This window comes from Leucopleurus acutus (genome assembly GCF_964270905.1).
Source record: "Leucopleurus acutus genome assembly, chromosome: 7".
NCBI lineage: Eukaryota > Metazoa > Chordata > Mammalia > Artiodactyla > Delphinidae > Leucopleurus > Leucopleurus acutus.
In genome coordinates, this window is record NC_139150.1 from 50,934,897 (window position 1) to 50,962,289 (window position 27,393).

The 27,393-nt window shown below is 39.6% G+C and overlaps 1 protein-coding gene across 1 annotated transcript in view; it reads right to left on the minus strand.

Annotated features, from left to right (window-relative positions):
• Positions 1-27,393, minus strand: part of PGM5 (phosphoglucomutase 5) — a gene marked incomplete at its 5' end in the record, with an annotated part of 189,651 nt that overhangs the window by 133,045 nt on the left and 29,213 nt on the right. Inside the window, 4 exons of the mRNA XM_082841975.1 lie at positions 16,188-16,342; positions 16,943-17,133; positions 21,376-21,501; positions 24,898-25,044. Of these exons, the coding sequence (XP_082698101.1) occupies positions 16,188-16,342; positions 16,943-17,133; positions 21,376-21,501; positions 24,898-25,044 (619 nt within the window). The remainder of the gene's footprint in view (positions 1-16,187; positions 16,343-16,942; positions 17,134-21,375; positions 21,502-24,897; positions 25,045-27,393) is intronic.

Below are 27,393 nucleotides of genomic sequence, written 5' to 3' on the forward strand. Positions count from 1 at the left end.
CCTTTTGCTCTTCTTTATCCTGTACTCCAGTAGCTGCATAAAATGCAGACATGGTAGTGGGAGCTCCTGCAATCTTGAAACATGAGGGCACAAGCTACACCCACATGAGGCAGAGCAATGAGCTAGAAGGAGTGTGAGTCCCTGGGAGCCCTGTGGAGAAGGGCCACTATACCAGCCCTGACTACTTCCCTTCTAGAAGGGGAGAGCCAGGCTTTGAGAAATGATAAGAATCAGTAGTACAGTCAGAAGTACCAACATGCTCACACACATATCTCCTTTTCTGTTTGATTCTACCGTATCTCCGTGAGAGCTCCCTCTCGTCACCCTGCCCTGGCTCGATGTCATGCCCACCCAGAGCCACAACACAGCCCCTGATCTCTGACCTACTTCAGGAGTTGGTCCTCAGATGGAAATTTCCACCAAAAATCCAAACAGCCTTGTCCAAATCAACTCTCATTCTCAAATGTCTCATGCTCCTGGCACCCACCTGCTTTGATAATATTCACGTAAATATACCTCATTTAGGGAGGAACATTTACCCTTCCACCCCCCAAGACTCTCCCTAGTGCACCAGAGGACTTGGCTAATGAGTCTGCAAATAAACGGACTACAGAGGAGCTTATAAACATTTTAGAAGTCATTATAAAAGCAGGAAACAACCATTACAACAATAAATTGGGATTGAGATGCTAAGTGTTAAGAAAGGAAGTAGCTAGTGGTATATTAATAACAAAGAAAGCCACTTTCACAAATCTCTCCTCTGTCCTCTCCTCCCCACACACGGGTATATCACAGAGCAATTGATTTGGTCATAATGTTTCTCTTATTTTACCTTTTTAGCTTTTGGCTGAATACTGAACGGACTGTGAAATGGGCAAGTGCTTATGTTACGCACACAAACCACATTATGTATTTTAATGGGATGTATATATGACACAACACCAAAATCCCAGCATCAGAATTAGCAGGAGGAAAAAAACTTTGAACTCTGTATGGAGGTTTCATGGTTCTGGCCAAAATACAGACAGACACAGGTGTGTTTTAAAAGAAAAAAAGAAACCCTATGTTTTCCCATAAAGACAGTTTTTCTAAAGAGATGGGATTTCCAGGGTCCAACAGTTCAGGGTCCAAGTGCTTCTATGAACAAAGAACTTTTCATCTGTAACAACTCTGAAGGATATTAATAAAAAGGCAAAAGATCAAATGGCAATGGGTCTAATCCTCGATCCCTAGTTGAAAGGTTCCATTTACACACAGAGAAGAGCTAAAGAAAATGAACAATCATTCCTTACAAAGTAATCTGAAAAACTACCAAATGCAGATATTTGAGGGTCACACAGCAGTCTTCTAAAAGCTTGTTGTACTGTGAAATGTGAGGGACCCATAGAAGGAACACCACTCAATAACTGTTAGCTACATGGGGGATATGGGCTCTAAGTTTAGTCCCAGTGTCTTAGTGTGGAAGAACTGCAGACTAGTTATTAGAATCCACTGCCCATTCTTGAGTTTGTTATCTTTAAAATTCCATCATCATGATAATAACAGCTAACCTTCCTGGAGCTCTCACTGTGAATGGCACTCCTCTAAGCACTGTCCATACATTACCTCATTTAATCCCAATGAGAATGATGCTGTTATTATCTCATTTAGCAGGGAAGACCCTGATTAGGGAACCAGCCCAAAGTCACAGAGCCAGAGAGCAGAGGATTCAAACCCAGGTAGTCTGAGTGCAGAGGCCAATGAAAGTCAAAGAGAACCACGTTCCACTCCATGCACGCACACATTTGGGTACACCGGCAGGCAGAAATGTCTGCACTCCTTAACCTATGTCCTCTTTTTCTAGCACACGTACTCTCTTTTCTCTCCCACTCCTAAATTTAGTAGAATCTGTGTAAGGCAAGCTGCAGGATACAACGTCATGATTTGGAAACACTCTCCAAGTCTATCATTAACATTCAGACTGAAGTCATGAGCCTTTGTGAATCTAGCAGAATACCTTCCATGGAGAATATTAATAAATTTTGTTGATGGTGATGTTTGACAAAGGAGGAAAGGATGTGGAAGAGGAGATGAATTTCAGCAGCGTATCCAGCACCTAGCAGTGTGCCTGGCACATAGTAGGTGTTAAAAATGGTTTTTGAAGAATGACAAAGTGGAAGGTAGGTAAGGAGAGAGGGAGGGAATAAAGGAGGGAGAAAAGAAGGAAGCAAGGAAGGAAAGAGGGAAAGAGCAAGAGAGATGGAGGAAGGGAGACAGAAAGGAAGGAAGCGTAGAGAGAAGAGGATGGGAAAGAGGACAGATGAATCCTCAAGCATATGCTAGGATCAGGGTAAGCACCACCACTCTAACACTGTTGTCAGTTACGTAAGTAGCAGAGGATCGGCTGGGGTATGAGGAGGTAACAAGAAAAAGGGCCTCTTGAGTTCTTAACTAGGTCCTGAATTCTCCCTCCAGAACTGCACCCCAATGCACTCACCCAGCTCACATCCCCTTGTCATCTATTGGGTCCTAAATTGCTACCACTACTCCTTCTGGAAAGAGAAAGAAAAGATCTTGCTTTGGAGGAAAACTGCATCCATTCTCTGTCATTTGGTATGGGAAGGAATGACTGTCCTCCTAGCTCCACTTAATAAGGGGAAAAGGCTTAAAACTTTCAGCATCTCCCACCCTTCATGGCCTCAGTGAACCGATGGATCAGAGATGATACAAACCCCAACCAAAGTCAAGACTCAAGGACATGTTCTCAGTTGCTTCTTTCTAGAAAAGCTTTGTCACACACACACACACACACACACACACAGAGTTTTATCCTCCCAGTTTGGGATTAACATATACACAATACTATACATAAAATAGATACCCAAAAAGGACAGGACCTACTGTATAACACAGGAAACTATACTCAATATTTTATAATAATCTATAAGGGAAAGAATTTGAAATATATATATATACACACACACACACACACATATATATATATGTGTGTGTATGTATATATCTATCTATCTATATATCTGAATCACTGTGCTGTACAGCTGAAACTAACACAACATTGTAAATCAACTATACTTCAATTTAAAAAAACCTCCTCTTATAGTGAGGTGGATGGACCTAGAAACTGTCATACAGAGTGAAGTAAGTCAGAAAGAGAAAAACAAATACCATATGCTAACACATATATATGGAATCTAAAAAAAAAAAAAAATGGTTCTGAAGAACCTAAGGGCAGGACAGGAATAAAGACACAGACATAGAGAATGGACTTGAGGACACGGGGAAGGGGAAGGATAAGCTGGGACGAAGTGAGAGAGTGGCATGGACATATATACACTACCAAATGTAAAACAGATAGCTAGTGGGAAGCAGCCGCGTAGCACAGGGAGATCAGCTTGGTGCTCTGTGACCACCTAGAGGGGTGTGATAGGGAGGGTGGGAGGAAGGGAGATGCAAGAGGGAGGAGATATGGGGATGTATGTATATGTATAGCTGATTCACTTTGTTATACAGCAGAAACTAACACACCATTGTAAAGCAATTATACTCCAACAAAGATGTTTAAAAAAATTAAAAATTAAAAATATTTTAAAAACTCCTCTTAGACAAGGTAGTGTAAGAGCGTGAGGCCTAGAAATCATGCAGACATTTGCTCCACCAAAGGGAGAGCCTGGAGAGCCAAAGGCAGGGAACACCTGAGGATGAAAGTAATACCTCCTAAGGCCAAGCAGAGAGGAGGGAATATTCAGGTATCACTAACCTGCTGGATCAAGGTTCACCTGAGGCCAAATCTACTTCAGTTAATGTGGACCAACACATTCCCTTTATTATTTAGGTCCCATTTCAGCTAGTTTTCTCTCATTTGCAGCACAAAGATCCTGACTGATACAATCTCTTTGTAAGTCCTGGATAGAGAACTTGCATTCTTAAATACAGGCAACAACTTACCAAACAATTTTCCTCCATGCTAGGATATAAACCACTGATGCAATCAGGGACTGTAAAAGAACTTGGAATTCCAAATGACAAACTTAAACCTCAGGCAGAAACCTGATCAGAGATGAGATGAGTGGACTCCCAGGTCTGAATTCTATCCTCACCTGTTTGGGGCATACAGACAGGAGCTGACACCATTTCTTTTTCTTTTTCTTTTCCTTTTCTAAGCATCGATATCTTATATACAACTGGCAGCACATTATTTACTAAAAGATCCCATTGTACTTAATTGGTATCTTTTATGTTTCTGCTCATCAGTGCTGTTTGCCTAAGATTAAAAACTCTTAGAAGGAATCCTATCAGCTTCACCCACTTTACACAGAATGTTATGGAGAAAGGCTGCCGAAACCTGATAAAGGTTTTTTCGTAGAGCCACTGCTGATCTTACTACTGCAAGCAAATCCTGAGGTAAGGGTATAAAATTCAAATGCTGCCTTGAACTCCGGTCAACAGTTTCCTGGAAGTCTTAAATTAAAGCCAAGAACTGCTTCTTCCAGAGCTTTACTAAACAGCAGTGATGTTCAAGGTCAAATTACAAGACATCTTGGGGTTGAAACTAATTCTGCTTGTCTGATGTCATCCACCGCACACATAGGTCCCCCAACACAGACACACACACCAATAGACACAAATGACATTCTGATATAATCAGAATGGTCTCCTGCTCTCAACAATAAGGAACAGCAAAGAAATTAGGAGACTTGGAATTAGACAATCTGGCACCAGTCTTGACTGCTTCCAGATTCTTGATGGGCAACTGTAGGCAAGTTACTTAATCTCCAAATATTATATTTTTTCTATAAATAAAATGTTGATAATAGCACTTGATACAAATACTTCTGAGGGTTTGTGTGAATATCAAACAAGATACTGTAACAGAATCCACTGTAAATAAAAATGCATTTCCTCTTACTCTGTGCTGAGCGGGCAAAACTTTGGGGCAGTTTCTCGATTCCCCTGTGCATGCTTTTTCGATACTATTCTTCCCTCAGCCTGATGGGTAAGTGAAATTGATGATATTTAGCAATTTAAGCAGTGTTCCAACAGGTTCAGCTTAACACTACCCTAACAGGTTGAGGTTTAAAATCCATTAGAAAACATTTTTCGGTGAGAGTTACAAAATTCATTTCAAACTATAAAGCGAATACAAAAAGTCCATTTTTTTTTTGTACAGAAAGCTCTTTCACTCCAGGAGGATCTTCAGGTCTGAGATGATTTATCATAATCTTCCATCATGTAAAAGCACTGTAAAGTGCCAAGCTTCTCTGGCTGCTTGACAAAGCATACAGTTACACTGACCAAGCAAAGAGTTACGCTGGGCTATCCTGTCTTCCTTACATATTTACGTCACTAAGAAATTTGACTAATGACCTTGAAGTCTTAGAACTTTCAGCTCTAAATGGAAGTCTTTTGCAAGACAAGCCTGCAGGTAGTACACTGACGTTCTGGCTCACCACAGAGAAGGAGACAGTGTACAGCGACTCCGAAGACCACTGGACTCATCTGAACCAGCCGGTGTTTACTGACGGTCTGGTAAATGCAAGCCTTGATGCTGAGATCTGGGGTCATTCAAATAGAGTCACGATCCATGACCCCAATCATAAAGGGAGACCCAAGACAAGTTCTTTGTTTTGCTTTCAAATAAATAGGGTTTGATTATTTTTATCACCTTTATCAAGGTATAATTGATATAAAATAAAATTCACCAATGTTAAGAGTATATAGTTCCATGAGACTTGACAGATAGGTAGGTAGATAGAGTTGTATTGCTACCACCATAATTATGATATAGAACATTCTTATCAGCCCAAAAAATCACCTCATGCCCCTCTGCATTAACGAATGGGATTGATTTTTAAAGTGTATAAATATCTTTAAGTCACAAAAAAGAAAGGAGGCTATTAACCAAATGCACCTGCCAAAAACTAAAATTGAGATAATAAATAAAAGCAGGTCGTAAAGTCAACATTCCCACTGGAGACCAACTGCATCCACTTAGCTCTAGACTGACTGGCATCGAAACCCCTGCTTAAAATGCTCTTTAATCCCCAATCACCCAGAGTGGTGTAAAGGAACTTCTTTCAGTACTGGCAGAACCCACCAATGGTCAGAATTACTTGCCAAGTGCCAACAAGTGCCAAGTCAGTGGAAGGGCTGAGAAAAGGATGCTGGACACCATTAACAATGACTATGCCTTTCTAGAAACAGAACCAAAGAGTGGCAAAGAGTCCTTGCAAATACAGCAGGCCAGAGAAAGCTGATTTCTAAAAATGGTTTGCCTGTGTTCACATGGAAGGGTGATGATGATTATATGTTTTGGAACCCAAGTCACTTAATGCTCATCCAAAATTGTTTTTCTGATCAACACGGAGAGCAAAAACCCAAGACAGCTCTGAACAACTGACAAAAGATGGTTTATCCAACATCTCCAAAGCTCTTGCAGCCTCTAGTCTTAAATGTTACCAATTTATTCCTCTCGCTTTAGCTAATTAATTTATAAGTGCCCTCTACTGAACGTAGGCATGAAATTGCTTTCTCATCTGACACCAGCTCTCAGAAATACTGACAAGCAGGCCTCAATCATTGCCAGCATCCTCTCCAATAGGTGAACACAAAAAGCATAGAGGAAGGCAATGCTAGGCATGCTCAAACTGTCCTACTTAGCTCCTCGCTCCTCACCCTACTTTGCAGGGCAAGAAATAAAGAAACCTTGAGCTTCCCTGGTGGCGCAGTGGTTGTGAGTCCGCCTGCTGATGCAGGGGACGCGGGTTCGTGCCCCGGTCCGGGAAGATCCCACATGCCACGGGGTGGCTGGGCCCGTGAGCCATGGCCGCTGAGCCTGTGCGTCCGGAGCCTGTGCTCCGCAACGGGAGAGGCCACAGCAGTGAGAGGCCCGCGTACCGCAAAAAAAAAAAAAAAAAAGAAAGAAAGAAACCTGAGCTTAAGTTCAGGCTGTGGTTTTTAGTTATTGACTAGGAAATAACTGCTGTGTCGTTGCTTCCTTTTATCTCATCTTTATTGTTATAATCAATACCCACATATCATTACTAAAATCCAACTCACTACAAACTTACCTAAATGTAAATTAAAATCATAAGTCAGGCACAGTTTTATTAGACCCCAAAAAAGACTGTGCAATTATACATCATTCATTTTCTTATCATTCAGTATACTTACTTTCCTGTGCAAGCAGGTGATAGCATCGACAAATTTAATTTGTAAAAATGTCCAAAGAAGCATGTTTGTTCGTAGAGCTGTGGCATTCTAGTTACTTTTTCTCCCAAATAAGAAGTATCCAAAACGGGAAAAAATCTCATTCATTCATTTAATAAGTGCATACTGAGAACCTATTCTATGCCAAGCTACTGGCTAAAACCTTCACCTTTGGGGGGTTTACAGGACATTAGGAGACAGACAAGTATATGTTTTCAATGTCTGTGACAATTGTGATAAAAGGATCTCTAAAGAGCAAGTTCTGTGTATTGCTTTGGGGTAGAGAAACATGACATCAAAGGAATACTTACTAAGAAGGTGATGCTGATTCAAGTCTTGAAAGATCAGGAAGAACAAAGTGGGGTGGGATGGGGCAAAGGGAACACATTTCAAGGAAAGAGAGCAGGATATGCAAAGGCACATCAGTGTGAGAGGCCATCAAATTTGGGAAACTGTAAGCAGCATAACACGTCTAGAGGGCAGGATAAAAATGGTAGGCAAGAGTGAGATGTAAGTAATCCAGAGATTATGCATGTTTTAGAATCAGGAGATAGGATCTCATTCTGCAGGCTTCTGAAGCCACCAAGACTTTTTTTTTTTTGCGGTACGTGGGCCTCTCACTGTTGTGGCCTCTCCCATTGCAGAGCACAGGCTCCGGACGCACAGGCTCAGCGGCCATGGCTCACGGGCCCAGCCGCTCCACGGCATGTGGGATCTTCCTGGACCAGGGCACGAACCCGTGTCCCTTGCATTGGCAGGCGGACTCTCAACCACTGCGCCACCAGGGAAGCCCTCCACCAAGTCATTTTAAGCAAGGGAGGGAGGTGCATGGCTCTCTGCCTTAGAACAATCGCTCTTGAGGTGTTCTAGAATATGGAATAAAGAAGAGGAGGTCTGGGGCCAAGGAGACCAGTTCCCTGACTATTGCGATAGTGTAAGCAAAAGATTATGAGAACCTGAAGTAGGAAAGTAAAAAATAGGGACGGAGAGGAAAGAATGACTCAGGAACTATTTCAGGGATTTTTCTAACAGAACCCAGTGACTAATGGTGTGTTGGGAATGAGGAAGAAGTAGAAATCTAGGATTATGATAGGTAATTCACTCAGATAATAAACATAAAAAGAACAATTTTAGGGAAACATTTTTAAAAATTGCTATTTACACATAATAAATTTGAGTTGTATATAGCAGAGCTGTCTACTGACAGCAATTTGGATATAGAACACAGGTTCATTTCTGTCTGAAGAAAAAGGATGAAAATTAGAAGTGCCTAAAATTAACAAGGGCCTAATATCCACAATATGCAATGAACTCATGCAAATCCATCAAAAAGGGGAGAAAACCCTAAATAGAAAAACGGGCAAAGGACAAGAAGAGACAATTGATAGAAAGGAAATCCCCAAGTATCTCAAGCATCTGAACAGATGCTCATTAGTAACGTGAGAAATGAAAATTTAATACAGCAACGGTATACTACTCTCTATCTATTCTACTGGGGGAAAACTAGCAAGCTAGACAATAAAAGTATTGGCCTGGTCTTGAAGATGCAGGAACTGGTGGGCAAAGCAGGCTAGTGAAGCCATTCTAGAGTACATCTAACACAGGATTTGGTCAAATTAAGTATACACACTGCCTCTGACCCAAAAACTCTGCCCTTGGATACACATGTGAAAGAAATTCTCACATAAATCCCAAGGGGCTATTCATTGTAATGGGAGGTAAGAGGCATGCTGAGTGTTCACAGCTGAGGGAACAGAGGTGACCTGTGGATACACACGATGGACTACTATGCAGCAGTTAGAAGCAACACACTAGATGCACACAGAGCCACTGAGAGGATCTTAACACAAAGTCTTCAGTGGAAAAAAGAAACCAAATACAATCTATTATACAGTACTAGTCACAATCATTTAAAATACATGTGAATAAAACAACATACACAAACAAAAGGACACCCAATAAACACACATTTGTGGTTGTCTCTGGGGGGAAAGGTAGTCAAAGAAAAGAGAAATACGTTAATTTTTTAATAATAAGAAATGTCTCCCACTGGACAAATTACGAAAGGATTATTCAATGATGAGCATGATTAACTCAACTCACTACACCCGAGTTCCAAAAAACTAGGACAAGGATAAGACTGGGAGACAAGCGGGTAGAGATCACCAGAAAGACTGGCCGTTGTACTGGTTACGCTGCTTATTCTTTGTTTGCCCCCTTCCACCTTAAGAGTCCCCATTACGTTCTATGCCCATCTCTGCCCTATTCACTTCCCTAGGAGGCTGGGCTCCACAGGTTACCCTCTGTCTTCCACTTGGGTTTGGTCAAGAGGAGGTATCAGCAGGAAATCAGAGGGTGGGAAAAGAGAGAAGTTGGAGTATTTATACCTCCCTGACAAGCTCAGTCCCTGACAACTCCAAACCTCACCAGGCTATGGTTACCCTGATCCCTCCCTTGACCCTTTAGTCCTGGAAGGATTCATAGCTTTTTGATATTGTGAGTCCTGGGATACCTCTCCATCACTTCTTGATTTTTTTGGTTTCCTTCATTATCTTCACCCATACCTCTGTGGACCAGGTCATTAAGCTACTATTACAAAATTCTTTTTAGCAAACCCTTTTGAGGGTGCCATCTCTTTTCTCCCTTGACCCTGACCTAAATACCTATGGAGAGTTTTAGGGCAATAAGTACTCCAATAAAGGGTATTTTCTCTCATAATTCCTATCACTCTATAGCACAAGGGATGTATGGGAGACTGAGTAATTACATATTAGCTCACAACACTATCTCTCCCCTTACTGCCGTGCATCCTGACTGACCTTGGAGACAAAATGGCACAGATCTAAAGGATGTAGCAAGGACCAAGGTCAGCGTAGATCAGTAGATACTTGCAGGATTAACACTGTTTGCATTCCAGTGACTGCCTGAATATGTTTAAGATAAAGCTACAGTACATATTTCACATTGGGGATTGGCAACAAATAGCTGTAGACTACATTCTGAAAAAATAAGTATTTTCACATGTGTTATGGGCCATTTCTAATCTCAGCATCAAAGCCAGGTCCATCTGCACGTTTCCAATCTTTGATCCTACCCATAACCTCCTCAGCAAGTCCTTCCCTGGCTACCTTACCTTAGTAGGGTGTTCCACACCCGCCCATTATTACCACACCAAGTTCATTTCTCCTGAACATGCATTACAATTTGTGCTTATATTTTTTTCTTTACTTGTTATTACTCAAATTCTCCATTAGACTGTAAATTCCATCAGGGCAAGGGACAGTTTTCTAGGACCTAGAAGGCCCTTAATAAATATTTCTTCAGTGAATAAATGGTGAAAAACAGGAGTGACACAAAATGCAAAAACCATCATGTTTATGGGTGGTGGACCTTATATGGCGGACTTTGTAGTCAAAACATACTTTTCAGATCTCGCTCCCTTGTAGTGTATACAAGGATGCTTGCTGTGTTTGAGGCTCTAAATATCTCTAACGAGGAGACTTCAAGTCTGAGTGTGTTTGCCTTACTTAAAACAGCATTCAGCACAGCCCCAAACACAGATGGGCACTTCATAAATATTACTGAAGAATGATGACACTGAGGATTATTTAATACCTCCTCATGGGGTGGAGACAGACCTTGGGCCACAAACATAGCGTGAATGTGCTTTACTTCTCAAATAATCTGAAGCAAAATTATTTCATCTGCAACCACAAATCAGACACATTCAGAATGACAAAGCCCCAAAAGAATGCCATTTTCAAGACTGAAACTGTATTATTCTGGGGTAAATGGAATCCTTGTTTCAGTGATACTGTAAGAGCAGAAATTAAAGATACTAAAAGTCTTCCCTCGGGGAACAACTGTTATCTGTGAACAATGAAAGTCTGTCTGAATAATTCATCAGCTTCAACGATGCAGGCCCCCCTTATTGGGGAATTCCAGGAGTTTGGGCAAGTGCATCATTGAATGTGTCTCAGCCACTCCGTTGCCATTCTGCCAGGGACTGGCATTTATGGGTACATTCCTATGATTTTATTAATTAAAAAAAATAACCTATATGGGAAACCACTGTCAAGATAGAATTTTGAGGGTGCATTTATTTTACTAAGAAGAAAGAAGCTCATAAAGCGTCCATCATGAGAATCCACCTGGGACTCCACAAGAGATCACATACCCAAAACAAATCACCACGTCAGAGCCCCACAGAATTCTGAATCCCAACCAGCAAGCATGAATAATCCTTTTAGATGGTCACTTACATATCAGAACAGGTCCTTTGTGAAATTTCTAAGCAAGGCCTCTGGTTTCTGACCGAAACAGAGATTTATTGGGAAGGGGGGATGAAGTGAAATCAAGAACTACTGGGAAATTTCCACGAGAAAAGAGGACAAATGGTTTTTGTTGTCAGAATAAAACCAGCCTCTCCTGGCCAGGGTACGGAAAGCTGCTGACTACCCCACAGGAGAGTTGAGCAATATTTTCAACTGGTTTCTCAGGGACCATCCTGATTAAGTTGTAGTTATGGGGCAGATGCAATAGTTTCAAATCCTGGGTTGCTGTCTTATTAGCTGTGTAACCTTGTACAAGTCACTTAACCTCTCTGATAACTGGTTCAACATCTTTAATATGTTGAGAGTTAATGCCTACCCAATTACCTTACTAAATTATTGCAAAAATCAAGTGAGTTCAAATTTCCGAAAGTTCTTTCTAAATTATAAGATTCTGTATAAGTGGAAGGTGTTATTAAATATGCTCGCACAATATTAAATACCCCACATAGGACTCAGAAGCCTCTATGACTCTGGGTTCTCCATTTCTAGAGATGGCCTGGTTTTTGCTTTGCTCTCTACAGTTTCACTGAGTTTTTTTTTTTTTTTTAAAGAAAGATGTAAACAGAGGCAAAGGGGAAAAAATGGAATCATACGTCCTACTTTTTGGTGCTGCTAGGCAAGAATTTTAGGCTGACGCTTGGTTCATCACCATGACTTGATATCAATATCACCTGAGGGATAGAAGTAAAATAGGGAGCATCCCAAAGGCATGTGATTCATCTCCCCACTGATGGAAGAACAAAACATCAATTTACAGGAACCAGTTATATTTCTAATTACTAGCAGCAAACAACTGGAAAACTAAAGTTATAAAACTATTCCATTTACAATAGCATGAAAAGATATAAAATACTCATGAATCAATTTAACAAAAATTGTGTAAGACTTCCACACTAAACTACAAAACATACATAAGAGAAATTAACCTACAAAGTATGCAAAAGAAATTAAAGAAAACTAAATAAATTGAGAGCTATATCACATTCACGGACTAGAAATCTCAATATTATTAAAATGCAATTCTTCCTAAATTTCTCTATGGATTCAACACAATCTCAATCAAAATCTCAACAGGCTCTGGTAAAAAAATGACAAGTTGATTCTAAAATGTACATAGAAATGCAAAGGACCTAAGATACATAACTTTGTCTATATGGAGAAAAAGAAAATAGAGTTGGAGGAGTCACCTGATTTAAATATCTACTTTAAAACTCCAATAATCAAGACAATGTAATATTGGCATAGGGATAGACAACAGATTAATGGGACAGAAGGGAGAATCTTGAAATAGACCCACATATATATGGTCAACTGATTTTTAACAAACGCATCAAGGGAAAAGTAAATTGTTTTCAATAACAACTGGATATGGGGAAAAAGTGAACCTCACACAAAAATTAATTCAAAATCGGGACTTCCCTGGTGGCACAGTGGTTAAGAATCTGCCTGCCAATGCAGGGGACACGGGTTCAAGCCCTGGTCCAGGAATATCCCACATGCTGCGGAGCAGCTAAGCCTGTGTGCCACAACTACTGAGCCCGCGCTCTAGAGCCCGCTGGCCACAACTACTGAGCCCGCGTGCCACAACTACTGAAGCCTGTGCACCTAGAGCCCATGCTCCACAGCAAATGGAAGCCACCACAATGAGAAGCCCACACACCACAACAAAGAGTAGCCCCCACTCACCACAACTAGAGAGAAAGCCTGCACACAGCAACGAAGACCCAATGCAGCCAAAAATTAATTAATTAATTTTCAAAAATTAATTCAAAATCATCATAGACTTAAATGTAAAAATTAAAACTACAATGATTCTAGAAGAAAACATAGGAAAAACATCTTTTTGACCTTTGGGTAAGCAAAGATTTCCTATAGAGGATAAAAAAAAGTATATACCAACTATATAAGAAAAAAAAATTAGCCATCATCAAAATTGAAAACTTATGCTCATCAAAAGACACCATTAAGAAAAAAAAATGGTTCTGAAGAACCTAGGGGCAGGACAGGAATAAAGACACAGACATAGAGCATGGACTTGAGGACATGGGGAGGGGGAAGGGTAAGCTGGGACGAAGTGAGAGAGTGGCATGGACTTATATACACTACCAAATGTAAAATAGATAGCTAGTGGGAAGCAGCCACATAGCACAGGGAGATCAGCTTGGTGCTTTGTGACCACCTAGAGGGGTGGGATAGGGAGGGTAGGAAGGAGACGCAAGAGGAAGGAGATATGGGGATATATGTATATGTATAGCTGATTCACTTGTTATAAAGCAGAAACTAACACACTATTGTAAAGCAATTATACTCCAATAAAGATGTTAAAAAAAATAAAGAATTTGAAAAGGAAAGTGAAAGACAGGGGGAAAATGTTTGTAATACATATATCTGACAAAAGACTTATTATCCAGGGAAATCCCTGGTGGTCCAGTGGTTAGGACTCTGTACTCTCACTGCCAAGGGCCTGCTTTCAGTCTCTGGTCAGGGAACTAAGAAAGATCCCACAAGCCAGCGGCGTGGCCAAAAGAAAAGAAAAGATGTATTATCCAGAATATATAAAGAACTTCTATAAATCAATAACAAAAAGACAAACAGTGCATTTTTAATTGAGCAAATACATTTTGAACCGGTACGTAACAGAAGAGCTCACAAGTGGACAATAAGCATATGAAAATGAGCTCAACATCACTAGAACGATGTAAATCTAAACCAAAATAAGATAATATTTTGCACTCACTAGAATGGTTAAAATAAAAAAGACTGACGACACCAAATGTTGTTGAGGATATGAAGCAACTAGAACTCTCACACATTGCAAATAGGAGTACACGATGGAAAATAGCTTGGCAGTTTCTTGTAAAATTAAACATACATCTACCCTACAATCAGGATTCTACTCCTAGATATTAACTAAAGAAATGTAGATGTGTCCACAAAAAGACATGTAAGAATGCTTATAATGGCATGATTCATAGTAGCTAATAAGTGGAAACAACCCAAATGTTCATCAAGAGGAGACTGGAAAAGTAAACTGTGATATATTCATACATTGGCATACTACACTGCAACGGAGGAGGATGAACTAGTGACAGATGCAATGGATGTGGATGAATCAAAAAGTATATATTAAATGAAAAAAACAGTAACAAACGAGTGCATAGTATATGACTCTATTTATGTGAAGTTCAAGAACAGGCAAAACCTAAATACAGCAGCAGAAATTATGACAATGATTGCCTAAGGGGTATTGCAAGGAGGATGGGGGAACTATAGCGGGTGATGGGAATGTTCTATATCTTATTCTGGATGGTTGTTACCCAGATGGATACATTTTTCAAAACTCATTGAATTGTAGCCTTAAGATTATTCATTTCACTGCATATAAAATTTACTTAATGAATGATTCAATGAATGGTAACACCATGCAGAGATAACCACACAAATCCAGAAGGTGGGATTCTGCAGGACAACTGGTCAGGTCTCTTCAAAAATTACTGTCATTAAGTAAAAGATAAAGGGATTGTGGTAGATTATAAAAGACTTAAGAGATGTAACAACCAGATGCAATGTATGGTGTTAGACAGGATGCTGCTTCGGGCAAACCCTCTATTAAAGACATTCTGGGGACACTCGGAGGAAATTTTAATATGATCTTGGTTTTAGATGACATAAAAATGTATTAATACAAAGTGGGAGATTGTTGATAGGAAAAAAAAACAAGTTACAAGGCAGTCTGTACTTTCAGATCTCCTTTTGGTTTTTACAAAAAGGCAAATATGTATTATATATTGTGTATATTATATATGATTTAGAACTATGTATGTATATTATATATGTATATAAAGAGATCCCATAAGGAATATACATTTATCAATTAACAAAAGTAAGTCAGGCAGAGAGATATGATGTTTACATTTTCTTATTTTTCTGTGTTTTCTAACTTTCCACTATAAACAAATACTGCTTCCACAATAATATATGTTGCTTGAAAATATTAGTCTCTGAAATTCACTGTTTTATAAGACAAGGTAAAAGATGGATGGATAGGGCCAGGAGAAAGAAACCTCAAACTGTTCTATCTACTAAGTGAGTCTCCTATTGGGCATTTTCCAAGAGTATCTTATTTCATTCTCACAACAAACCTATGATGTATCTTCCCCGTTTTTACATAACTGATGATGATACAAACGAGCATTTTAACATAATATTACTTGACCTCAAGACTCATGTTCTTTCCACCTCACTTACATATTTAGTAAGTTTTCTTACTAAACATTTGTGAAATATTTACAATGAACCAGGCATTCTGTTACATGTTTTACAAGAATCACCTCAATCCTACCTCATAACAATCCCTGTAAGGATGATACTGTTATAACCCTCGTTTTAAAAATAAGAAAACAGAGGCACAGAAATCAAATAAGTCCCCCAAGTTCCCAACAGCTAAAAAGTAGCAGAACCAAGAATCAAGTTCAGGCCACCTGATTCTTCACACGCCTACCCACTATACTACAGCATGTCTCTAAGTTCCCATGCTTTCAACAAGTTCCCAGTGGAGTAGGGGAGTATAAGTGACAGCTACCAGCAAAGGGAACATTGATATCAGAGGCCTGCCATGAAGGCTTTCATGGTGACATCCTTGCTTACCTGTCCAGGGCTGTGCTGGTGGGCATACTCCTCCCAAACCCTCGGACCCCCATCTGACGGAAGTACGGAATGCAAGAGAGGTTGGCGGCAATGATGGCCAGGGAGTCGGAAGGGCTCACGAAGAAGCCATTTTGGCCTAGGATCATATAACGGTCCTGTGGGAAAGAATGTGTGAAAATGTTCAGGCAAAGGCATCTGCTGCCAGCAGCCCATTCCCATCATCATTACAAGCCACTTTACTGCCATTCCACATTTAAACAACATAAAACAACTTGAATGAAGCCAAAGAGGGCATGGGAAACCAAGATCTCTGAACATTATAGGGCCCACAATCTTGACACGACTGGGAATATATCCCACCTGTCGAAATGTGGATGACTTCCTCAGGCTTCAGTAGCCTCTATATGCTTAATTCACACTTTCCCCCAAACATAATGGAGAACAGAGATTATTGCTAAAATAGCTCGCTTCTTAACATGGTGATTTCAACAAAATCAGCCATAATAAAGACGTATTGCATGCATTTTTTTAAAAAAGAAATAACCTCTTTATAACATAAGCTTACTTGAAAAAAGAAAATAATGGCTATTTAAGCGCAATACTTGGCCATTAGATAGAAGGGCAGATGCAGAGCCAGTTAGGGCTCATATGCCCCATACATGTCAGCCCCAGAGGTATCCAATAGCTCTCTGGTTTCCAGTGCTTGGCTCATTATATAGCAAAAGGACCAGCATGCAGAAAACTTTCCTACTTACCCCATCAGCATCAAATGCAGCTCCAAACCCATATTCCCCTCCTTTCATAGCTTCCAGAAGGGTCGTTGCATATGTCAGGTTGGGGTCAGGATGCTGCCCTCCAAAATCTTCCAGGGGAACACAGTTGATTGCAGAATTGGCTGGGGCCCCCAGCTCATCACACAGGACTTTTCTCACATAGGGTCCCATAACTGAAAAAAATACACAGCAATATGAGATCTTTGCAGAACCTCTGCCCCCCCCCCGCCCCCGCAACCAAGGGTGTTTTGCTCTGCTTAGAACAAGAAGGTGACTTAATAGCACAAGAAAAAAAAAGATAAATTCTACAATTTTTCTCAAGACACAACACAGAATAATATTTACTTCAACTACTACTCACTGAGCATCTGCTATGTGCCAGTGACTGTGTCAGGCATATAGAAGTTGTATTCAATAATCCAGTTCCATGAAATTTCTCTCCAAAACTTATCTAAAATATTGCCAGAAATAAATCAACTACCTAACTATGATTTATTGACTGTTACTTTTTATGTACGAAAAGCTTCAGCTGAATATATGCAAAAGCACTAACAGGCCCTAGCAACATTCTTTGTCTCTACAGTTGTTTTAACTCTGCCAAGTGTATAATTAAACACTGTAAAACACTGAAGCATATAAAACTAAGCACATTTTACAAAATAAATGTTAAGGAGCTGTGTTTTCCAGTTCAACACACAGCCGTGGAGTGCCTAACACGGAACTCCTATGTGAAGAATGGAGGGCATCAAGGGATGCAAAGCACCCAATTCCGACATTACTGGGCTCTCAGTCTAGCAGTGGGATGAGTCAAATCTACAGGTGAGTGACTGCAATGGTAAGACTAGTTCTATTCAATGTATATTTATGAAATAATACGATCCAATGGCTTGAAAGAAGAAATGACCACAGGCAAGGCTTCAAGAAGAAGGCAGCATTTCTGGGAGGACTTGGAAGAATATAAATTTGACAGGAGTGAGGATGCCATCCAAATGGAAAGAACACTATAAGCAAGGGAACGGAGCCTGGGGTAGAACATACAGCAAGCACACTTGGGGATCAGCACATAATCCTGTTGGCTGAAATATATCAAAGTACTGCTTTCCATTTATTTTCCACTAATACAATTCAAACCTCAAAGAGTGAACATCTTTTGATTTTTTCCTGCCCAGCACCCCTTTCCCCTTCCTCCAGTAGCAGCATCTTGGGTTTCCTTTGGAGAACCAATCCTTTTCCCATCTCAGTTCATGTGATCAGGATGTGGCTAAACCCTACTTACCCTAAGGCTGGGGAGGTGACCTAGGTCTGCCACTCAGTATCCTCCATCCCTCAACCAGAGTGACTGATTCAGAGACGAACGCACAGTACAAGCTAGGCAGTGAGGCTCAAATCCAAAACATCGCTCAAACTGTTTGGAAAGAGAAGCTGTCTTCCCTCTAGGCCAGATAAAGCTAAGGTAAGAAACTGAAAGAGCCTTTTCTGGGGAAAAGAACCAGCCCAATAGGAAAAAGCAAAACAGCCCAGCCAGAAGACCTCAGAGTGAAGCCCTTGGAAGATAAGTTCCACACATGGGCTCAGAGCTCCCAACAAAATTTTTAGTACCTCCCTCTTAAACATGCCAGGCAGCCAACGACCACCAAACTTTTGAGGAATGCATCTAACATGAGACCAAAACAAAGAGAGTAAAAAGCAACCTGGAGAAAGCAGAAACTACACAGAGAGAAAAAATATTTTAAAGTATATTTCAGTCATATCCTAATAGAGATCAACAAGATGTGACAGAATGGCTAAAACTGAAGAGACTGACAATACCAAGTGTTGGTGAGGACATGGAGAAACTGAAGCCTTCATACTCTGCTGGTATTGCAAACGGTACACTTTGGAAAACAGTTTGGCAGTTTCTTATTAAATTAAACATATACATCATATGACCTAGCATTTCCACTCCTGGGTATTTATCCATCCAAGACAAAGGAAATCATATATCCCCATAAAGAACTTGTTCATAAATCTTTATAGCAGCTTTGTTTTGTAGTAGCCAAAACGTAAAAATAACCCTAATTGTATCAACTGGTGAATGGATAAACAATATGTAGTACATCCTTACTATGGAATACTACTCAATAGTAACAGGAATAACTAGGAATAGTAACAAGGAATAACAAGGAATAACACCATGAAGGCATCTCTAAAACATTATGGTGAGTGAAAGAAGCCTGAAGAAAAAGGCTACATATTGTATGCTTCCATTTATACGGCTTTCTGGAAAAGGCAAAACTGGGGCAGTTGGGGGGGCGTGGTGGACAAAAAGCAGATGAGTGATTGCCAGGGACTAGGGGAAGGAGGAAGGGTAAGACTATAAAGAGCCACAACAGAACTTGTGGAAGTGAGAGAAATATTCCATATCTTGATTGTCAGAGTAGTTACATGACTATATATGTTTGTCAATCCTCATGAAACTGTATACCAACAAGGTATCAATTTTACTACATATAAATTATATACCTCAGTAAACCTGACTTATTAAAAAAAGATATGGCATTCATGAAAGATGAATAGGAAGCTATTTTTACAAAGAGATTATTTGGAAAACAAAACAAAAGTTTTGGGAAATTAAAAATATGATAGTGGAATGAAAAACCTAATGGAAAGACTTGGAGATAAAGCTGAGGAAATCTCCCAGAAAGTAGCAAAGAACAAAGAGAAAGAAAATGGGTGGTGGGGGAAAGAATAGGATAATTAAAGGATCAGTCAAGTAGGGCCAATATCTAAACAACAGCCATTCTGGAAAGAAAGGAAAGAGAAAATAATGGAGGAAATCATCCAAGAAGTAATGCAAGAAAATTTCCCAGAATTAAAGGACACAAGTTTCTAGATTAAGAGGACCTTCCAAGTTCTCAGCACAATAGAGGAAAACAGTCTCACACTAAGACTCATCATTGTGAAAAGAAGGAACACTGAAGATATGTCAAAGGCCCTAAAAGCCTCCAGAAAAGAACAGAGAAAGATTTCACACCATAGATTAAAAATCAGAACAGCATCAGATTTCTCGAGTTCAGTAGTAATAGCTAGAAGACAATGGAGCAATGCCCTCAAACTTCTGAAGAAAAATAATATCCAACCTAGATTTCTATATCCAGATAAATAGCAATTCAGAGTGAGCACAGAAAAAAGGCATTTTCAGATATACAATGACTCAAAACATTTACCTCCCATGAGCTTTCTCTCACAGAGTTCCTGAAGAACTTGTTCCTCCAAAATGTAGGAGTAAATCAAGAAAGTGGAAGACAAAGGATCCAGAAATAGGAGAGTCACCATAAGAAAGGGGTAAAGGGAATTACAGGATGATGCTAAGTGGAGATTCCAGGACAACAGCAGCTCACAGAGCAACCAGTGCAGAGCAGAGGAGATCCCAGGTCTCCAGGAAAATGAAGTGAGAGAAGATTTAGACACTGGGAGAATATGAGGGTTAAGAGTGGTAAATACACTTCACAAAACCTAAACAGTGAGAAAACAGGACAATTACTAATTCCACAGAAGAAGTTGTTCTGTAAGGAAAATATAATTACAGTATTTTTCATGGCTCAGCAGTGTTATGATAATGTAGACAGTAGATACCGATCTTCCCAAAACGATGATATAATTAGTTTAAGGAACTGTGCTTGGATTTAGTGACCGGAGAGGGTGAAAAAGAGCTACAACCTCATCTTCCATGGTATGAAGTCAGTAATGCTCCAAACTGAAAAATCGACAAGGAGCATTATAATCATAGTATTTAGTAACAGGAAGATCAATACTTTAAAAAAAAACACTGAAAGAGTTTAAAAAAAAAAGGTAGCCTCTGAAAAGTAGGAAATTGGGGGAAGGAGTTGGGAATGGATTTTTTCATAATAAACTTTGAACTATTTGACCTTTTAAACTGTGTACGTATCAAAAACAATTTTGAGGGCTTCCCTGGTGGCGCAGTGGTTGAGAGTCCGCCTGCCGAGGCAGGGGACACGGGTTCATGCCCCGGTCCGGGAAGATCCCACATGCCGCGGAGTGGTTGGGCCCGTGAGCCGTGGCCGCTGAGCCTGCGCATCTGGACCCTGTGCTCCGCAACGGGAGAAGCCACAGCAGTGAGAGGCCCGCGTACCACAAAAAAAAAAAAAAAAATTTTAGTAACTACAGTTTTGCTATCTCCACTCTAACAGGCATAGCCTCAAAACCTTTTGTTCAAGCTTTGTTTTCATTTGCATCAAAAGACAGAAATTAGAGCCCTGAAGTTTTCCAGAGCATCCCAAATACCTGAACACACACACACACACTGTATGAATATCTATAAATCCAGCCTTCCTCTTAATCCCAGAAACCCAACACACACTGAGGTCTCCTTTACCATTTCTTGCCCACCACTTGGTAGGAGAACACGCATTTACCTCCGTGCATGGCATCAATTCGGATCTTCAGTTGGCTGGGCCCAGTCAGCAGACTCTTGATGGCATTAAAGTCAAAGATGGTCCGAAGGAGGTTGAGATAGATATCCACTGGGTCCACTATCTCCACTAAGGATAGGAAAGCAAAAGGAGACACCAGTGACTACCCATGAAGAATACTTGGAAGCATAAAAATGCATGAAATTAGGATCACAATCACATCATAACCCCATACATTTACGTGGGAAGCGAAGTAACCATTTGCAGACAAAATCACAAATTAAAGCACAATCAAGATGCTGCAAAGTTTGCAGGTGATCGAAAGGTGTGAAAAATCTCAAGTTATAAATTCTTCTTTGCAAGTGAAAAAAATCAACCACAAGAATAAAGTAGTTAAGATAAAACTATGCCTACTGTCCCTACTCCCACCTTCTTTCCCTCCCCCAAACTGCAACACCTCAATGCTAAGAGGCATCTTGGCACAGCCGGTTGCCTTTCCTGTGGGGAATGGCCAAAGAATGACTCAACTGGCCTGAAACAAATCAAGAAGTGACCTCCGCAATGACCCCTACTTTCCAAATGCCACGGTGCCAACCAGATCCAGGTTCTGAATTGGTGGTGAAGGATATTTTTCTGAGTTTGTGTGAAGTCTCCTGCATGCCCAGTCTAGTACCAGTTTCAGGGTGAGCGCCAGCTATTTAGAAATCCTCATTAAACACAAATGTTCTCCAGTGTCCTGCACCACCCAATGACCAGGCATGCAAAACAAGTCTTTTCCACTTATTTCACAGATTCATAAAGCCCAGAATACATCACATTTTTCAACCTTGGCAATCAGTACATAATTAATACTCAGAAAGTACTTTTCCTAGAAGTAATAAATATTTTATTTTAGGCACTAAAATTTGTCCACGAGCCCTGCTTTTTAAATTCGTAGTTAAATTTTGAAACTTATGTATGCTGTTTCTCAAATTTTTCAAAAAACATACTACTTTAGAATCCTGAAACACTTAAACCTGCACTAAAGATATTACCAATCCACCTTTAACAATTTTTAGTAAATCCAGGAGCAATATTTGATGGATGAGATTTTATATGTGATATGAAGCTGTCCCTTCATCTAGTCAAATACATGTCTAAAAATATTTTTTCTTGCACTTAAATCAAGGTAGTATGTGTGTCCATTCAAATATAACGTAATTACCGTTTACAGAACACAGATAGTTTTTAATCATCTTTTGATATTTGGAGGATATTAATCTATAAGATAAATTAAAAGTTAATCTCTATGAACTGTACATCTAAAAATGATTAACATGATATACTTTACGTTACATAAATTTTACCACAATAAAAAACTAATCTATAAAATAAAAGGTTATGGCTTGAAGTTTTACTCACTCTACAATTTAGGATATTTTTGGCAATTATTTCATTCTGGTTCTTTTCAGAAATTCCTGAACCACTTGTCTAAATACATTTGGTATTTATAGCAGATAACACATAGTACCAAACAGAAATGTAAAAAACAAGGAAGCAAGTAGAATTCCATGAAAACTGAAAGTTCACATCACATAGTTCACGCTCTTCATCCTTTAAGGTGAAATGTCAAAGACTGGTTTGTTTCCAATTAACTCAAGCCTTGCTCAACATTTAAAACAGCAAGAACACAGTACATAAATTATCCCAAATAATTATCTCCAAATTCTTCTTGGGAGCCAGGGAATGTCTCTATCTACCTCGTGGTATCTGTAGCATTATAGAAAACTCATCAAGCTAGCAATGTGCCTGGAGCAGTGGGCCTGAATCTGAGCTCACCAAACATCTGGGTCTCTTGGACAACAAATACAATTGGGAAGATACCATAAATAAATAAATAAAATTTCTTCCTGATGGTAATACCTGCTTTTTCTTAGTCATCTTATTTGCCAGTCCTTCTAAACATATGTAATCAAGTACACTTAAATCATTTGTTTAACATAAAATATCCCTTGCGGACTTCCCTGGTGGTGCAGTGGTTAAGAATCCGCCTGCCAATACAGGGGACACTGTTTCGAGTCCTGGTGCGGGAAGATCCCACATGCTGCGGAGCAACTAAGCCCGTGCACCACAACTACTGAGCCTGCACTCTAGAACCCGCGAGCCACAACTAATGAGCCCTGTGCCACAACTACTGAAGCCCATGCACCTAGAGCCCATGCTCTGCAACAAGAGAAGCCACCGCAATGAGAAGCCTGCGCACCGCAAGGAAGAGTAGCCTCCGCTCACCACAACTGGAGAAAGCCTGCGTGCAACAACAAAGACTCAACACGGACATATACATACATACATACATACATATATACATAAATAAAATTTGAAAATAAATAAATAAATAATATATCCCTTGCTTTTAGTTGTCAAGCGATTGTGCAAGCGTGTGTGTGTGTGTGTGTGTGTGTGTGTGTGCAAACTCTCAACTAGATTAGTAAAATCAGGAACTGTTGCTTCCAATAAATATCACATGGTTTTCAATTAATTTCTGCTCACTAGCTAAGCAAGCAACTGACTCAAAATCTTCCAAGACAAATGTGGTAGAGTTGGCCCAACACTGTGACTCCAAACAGTCCATTTCAAGCTCTTTTCTGTCCCTAAAATACCATGTGGCCATGAGCCAGGTATTTCACCTTTTTAACTAAATTAAATTACTTGTAAAATAAGGATACCATCTTAACACAAACTGGATTTAAGCTTATAGGGGCACTGAAGGAGTAAAAAATTGTTAGTTTTATTGCTACTTATATGCCTTCTAGGAAAAAAACAATAGGATAATATGAAGGGTGAAAAAATGATATGCATATACATGGCATTAATGTTGTTATATGGTTCAATATTAATCTACAAATTGAAAGGTTATAATGGAGGACTTAGAGGCTTTATTCATTCTATAGTACAGGATAATATTTTTTGACAACTTCATCCCAGTTTTTCAATTCTTGAACCATTTTCCTAAATCCATTTGGTACTTTGTAAATTCCTTTGTAAAATCTCCTAACACGGAGTGTAATGTAGAGCAGGTGATCATCAATTGTGCATTGAATCAACATGAACTGCGTGGTTCTGGCTTGGAAAAGAAATGCCTACCTTCCATGGGAAATTTTAATAACCCCACTACCTTTTAAGGTCTCTTCTTAATTATCTAAAGTATTTCGGTATGTTCACCTTAATTGCTTAGAAAAGCAAAGACACGTTTTGGCTTCACAGCCTATTCCTGGAACACTGTAAAAGAGTCAGCCATGAAATGTTCCCTATGTCAAAAATGATAGAGAGTTTGGAAAGTCGTTTTTGAAAGTTTGCCAGTTCTAAATATCTTGGCTGCCTTTATTTCTCTCTGCACCACACTCAGATTACATCTACTTATCAAGTGCCACTCCTGAGATTGATAATTCCATCACTTTCGTGTGTGCTTTTCCCTGAAGAAAAAACCAGAGTCACCCCCATCCACGGAGTTATTCTGATTTCTTCAAAATACTGTTTCTCTGTTACCTCTAAACGGTTTGAATTTGTTCTCCAGGTCAAACTCTTGTCTTCCTAGTCGAGACAGGTCGATTCGTAAATCAGGGCATATGGCGTATTCCTCGATTGTTTTGCTGATCTGATAGATTTTGTCTGAGACGACATCTGGCGCAGGACCTAAAATTCGAAAATAATGCACCATCGAAAATAAATCTGGTTAAAAATTAAATCAGAGAAATGTTAGTTCCTCCTCCACCAAGCAGAAGAAAGATTCATTTTTGCTCTAGACAATGGTCACCAGTTCACAGTTCGATGTACCTCGATATTTCTTATCCTTCCACTCTGGAGGAAACGTGGCCAGCCTCACCTGTTCCATGTAGGCCAATAACCCACATGTTGGTTTGTTTTAATCCACTTCTAAACAATAATATGTCTTCCCTAAAAATAGTTGCACACCTGCCAGGGAGACCTGGTTATGTCATCAGCTTTATTCAGGATATGAGACACAAACAGGATATGCATTTGACAGAACTGAGGGATTCCAGATTTTAACTGCAGCTTCCCAAGTGCACCTAGAGAAAGAAAATACGATTTCTACTCCCAGATCTGCTGCCTATTTGATGCATAAGCTGACCAGGATACATTATTTTCCCCAACTCACACTCTCTAGTGACTCCCAAGTTTTTAAAGTGAGGTTTAAAATATCTGATGCACTTCCTCACAAGGTCAAGTTGACAGTTAAGGTGAAGTGATAGGCTTTAAATGAACTGAACATGAAATCAGTGGTTGTCCTCCTTTAATTTTTCTTTTCTTTTTAATTTTATATCTTCATGCAAGCAACTTTAGGTTTTTTACAACGAGTTTGGGAATCAAATAAATAAGTAGATTGAAAGATCTAAAACATAAATAATTGATAACTTTGTATATTGATCTCACTCACCAGCTATATTATAACTTTCTACTGAACAGAAATTACTTCTTGATTTCTTTTATATCCCAGCACTTAGAGCTACACTGCCCAATTCAATAGCTGCTAGCCACATGTGGCTCTTGAACATCTGAAATGTGACTAGTCAAGCTGACATGTGCTGCAGTTACAAAATACACATCAAATTTTGAAGAGTTATAGAAAAATAGAATACATTACATTAATAATTTTTATAGTAACATGTTGCAGTGATAATATTTTGGATATATTAAGTTAAATAAAATATATTATTCATTTCACCTGCTTCCTTTTACTTTTTTAGGTCGCTACTAGAAAATTTTTAATTACAAATGTGGCTCACAATATATTTCTTTCTTTTTTTTTTAACATCTTTATTGGAGTATAATTGCTTTACAATGGTGTGTTAGTTTCTGCTGTATAACAAAGTGAATCAGCTATACATATACATATATCCCCATATCCCCTCCCTCTTGCATCTCCCTCCCCCACTCCCTATCCCATCCCTCTATGTGGTCACAAAGCACCGAGCTGATCCCCCTGAGCTATGAGGCTCCTTCCCACTAGCTATCTATTTTACATTTGATAGTGTATATATGTCCATGCCACTCTCTCACTTCATCCCAGCTTACCCTTCCACCTCCCCGTGTCCTCAAGTCCATTCTCTATGTCTGCGTCTTTATTCCTGTCCTGCCCCTAGGTTCTTCAGAACCTTTTTTTTTTTTATTCCATATATATGTGTTAGCATGCGGTATTTGTTTTTCTCTTTCTGACTTACTTCACTCTGTATGACAGACTCTACATCCAGCTCACTACAAATAACAATTCCATTTCTTTTTATGGCTGAGTAATATTCCATTGTATATATGTACCACATCTTCTTTATCCATTCATCTGTCAATGGACACTTAGGTTGCTTCCATGCCCTGGCTATTGTAAATAGAGCTGCAATGAACATTGTGGTACATGACTCTTTTTGAATTATGGTTTTCTCAGGGTATATGCCCAGTAGTGGGATTGCTGGGTTGTATGGTAGTTCTATTTTTAGTTTTTTAAGGAACCTCCATACAGTTCTCCATAGTGGCTGGACTTTTTACATTCCCACCAACAGTGCAAGAGGGTTCCCTTTTTTCCACACCCTCTCCAGCATTTATTGTTTGTAGATTTGTTGATGAGGGCCATTCTGACCGGTGTGAGGTGATACCTCATTGTGGTTCTGATTTGCATTTCTCTAATGATGTTGAGCATTCTTTCATGTGTTTGTTGGCAATCTGTATATCTTCTTTGGAGAAATGTCTATTTGGGTCTTCTGCCCATTTTTGGATTGGGTTCTTTGTTTTTTTTTTGATGTTGAGCTGCATGAGCTGCTTCACAATATATTTCTATTGGACAGTGCTGCCTTAGAGCATAGCACTGTTACCGTCTCCCAAAAAAGGTTCACTGAACATATAAAAAGGAATAATGACCAAACTCATCAAGTTGCATACCTTAAATGTGTGCCGGTTTTTTACATATCAATTACATCTCAATAAAGCAGCGGGAGGGGGGGAAAGGAACAGCAATAGCACCATTTCAGTGGA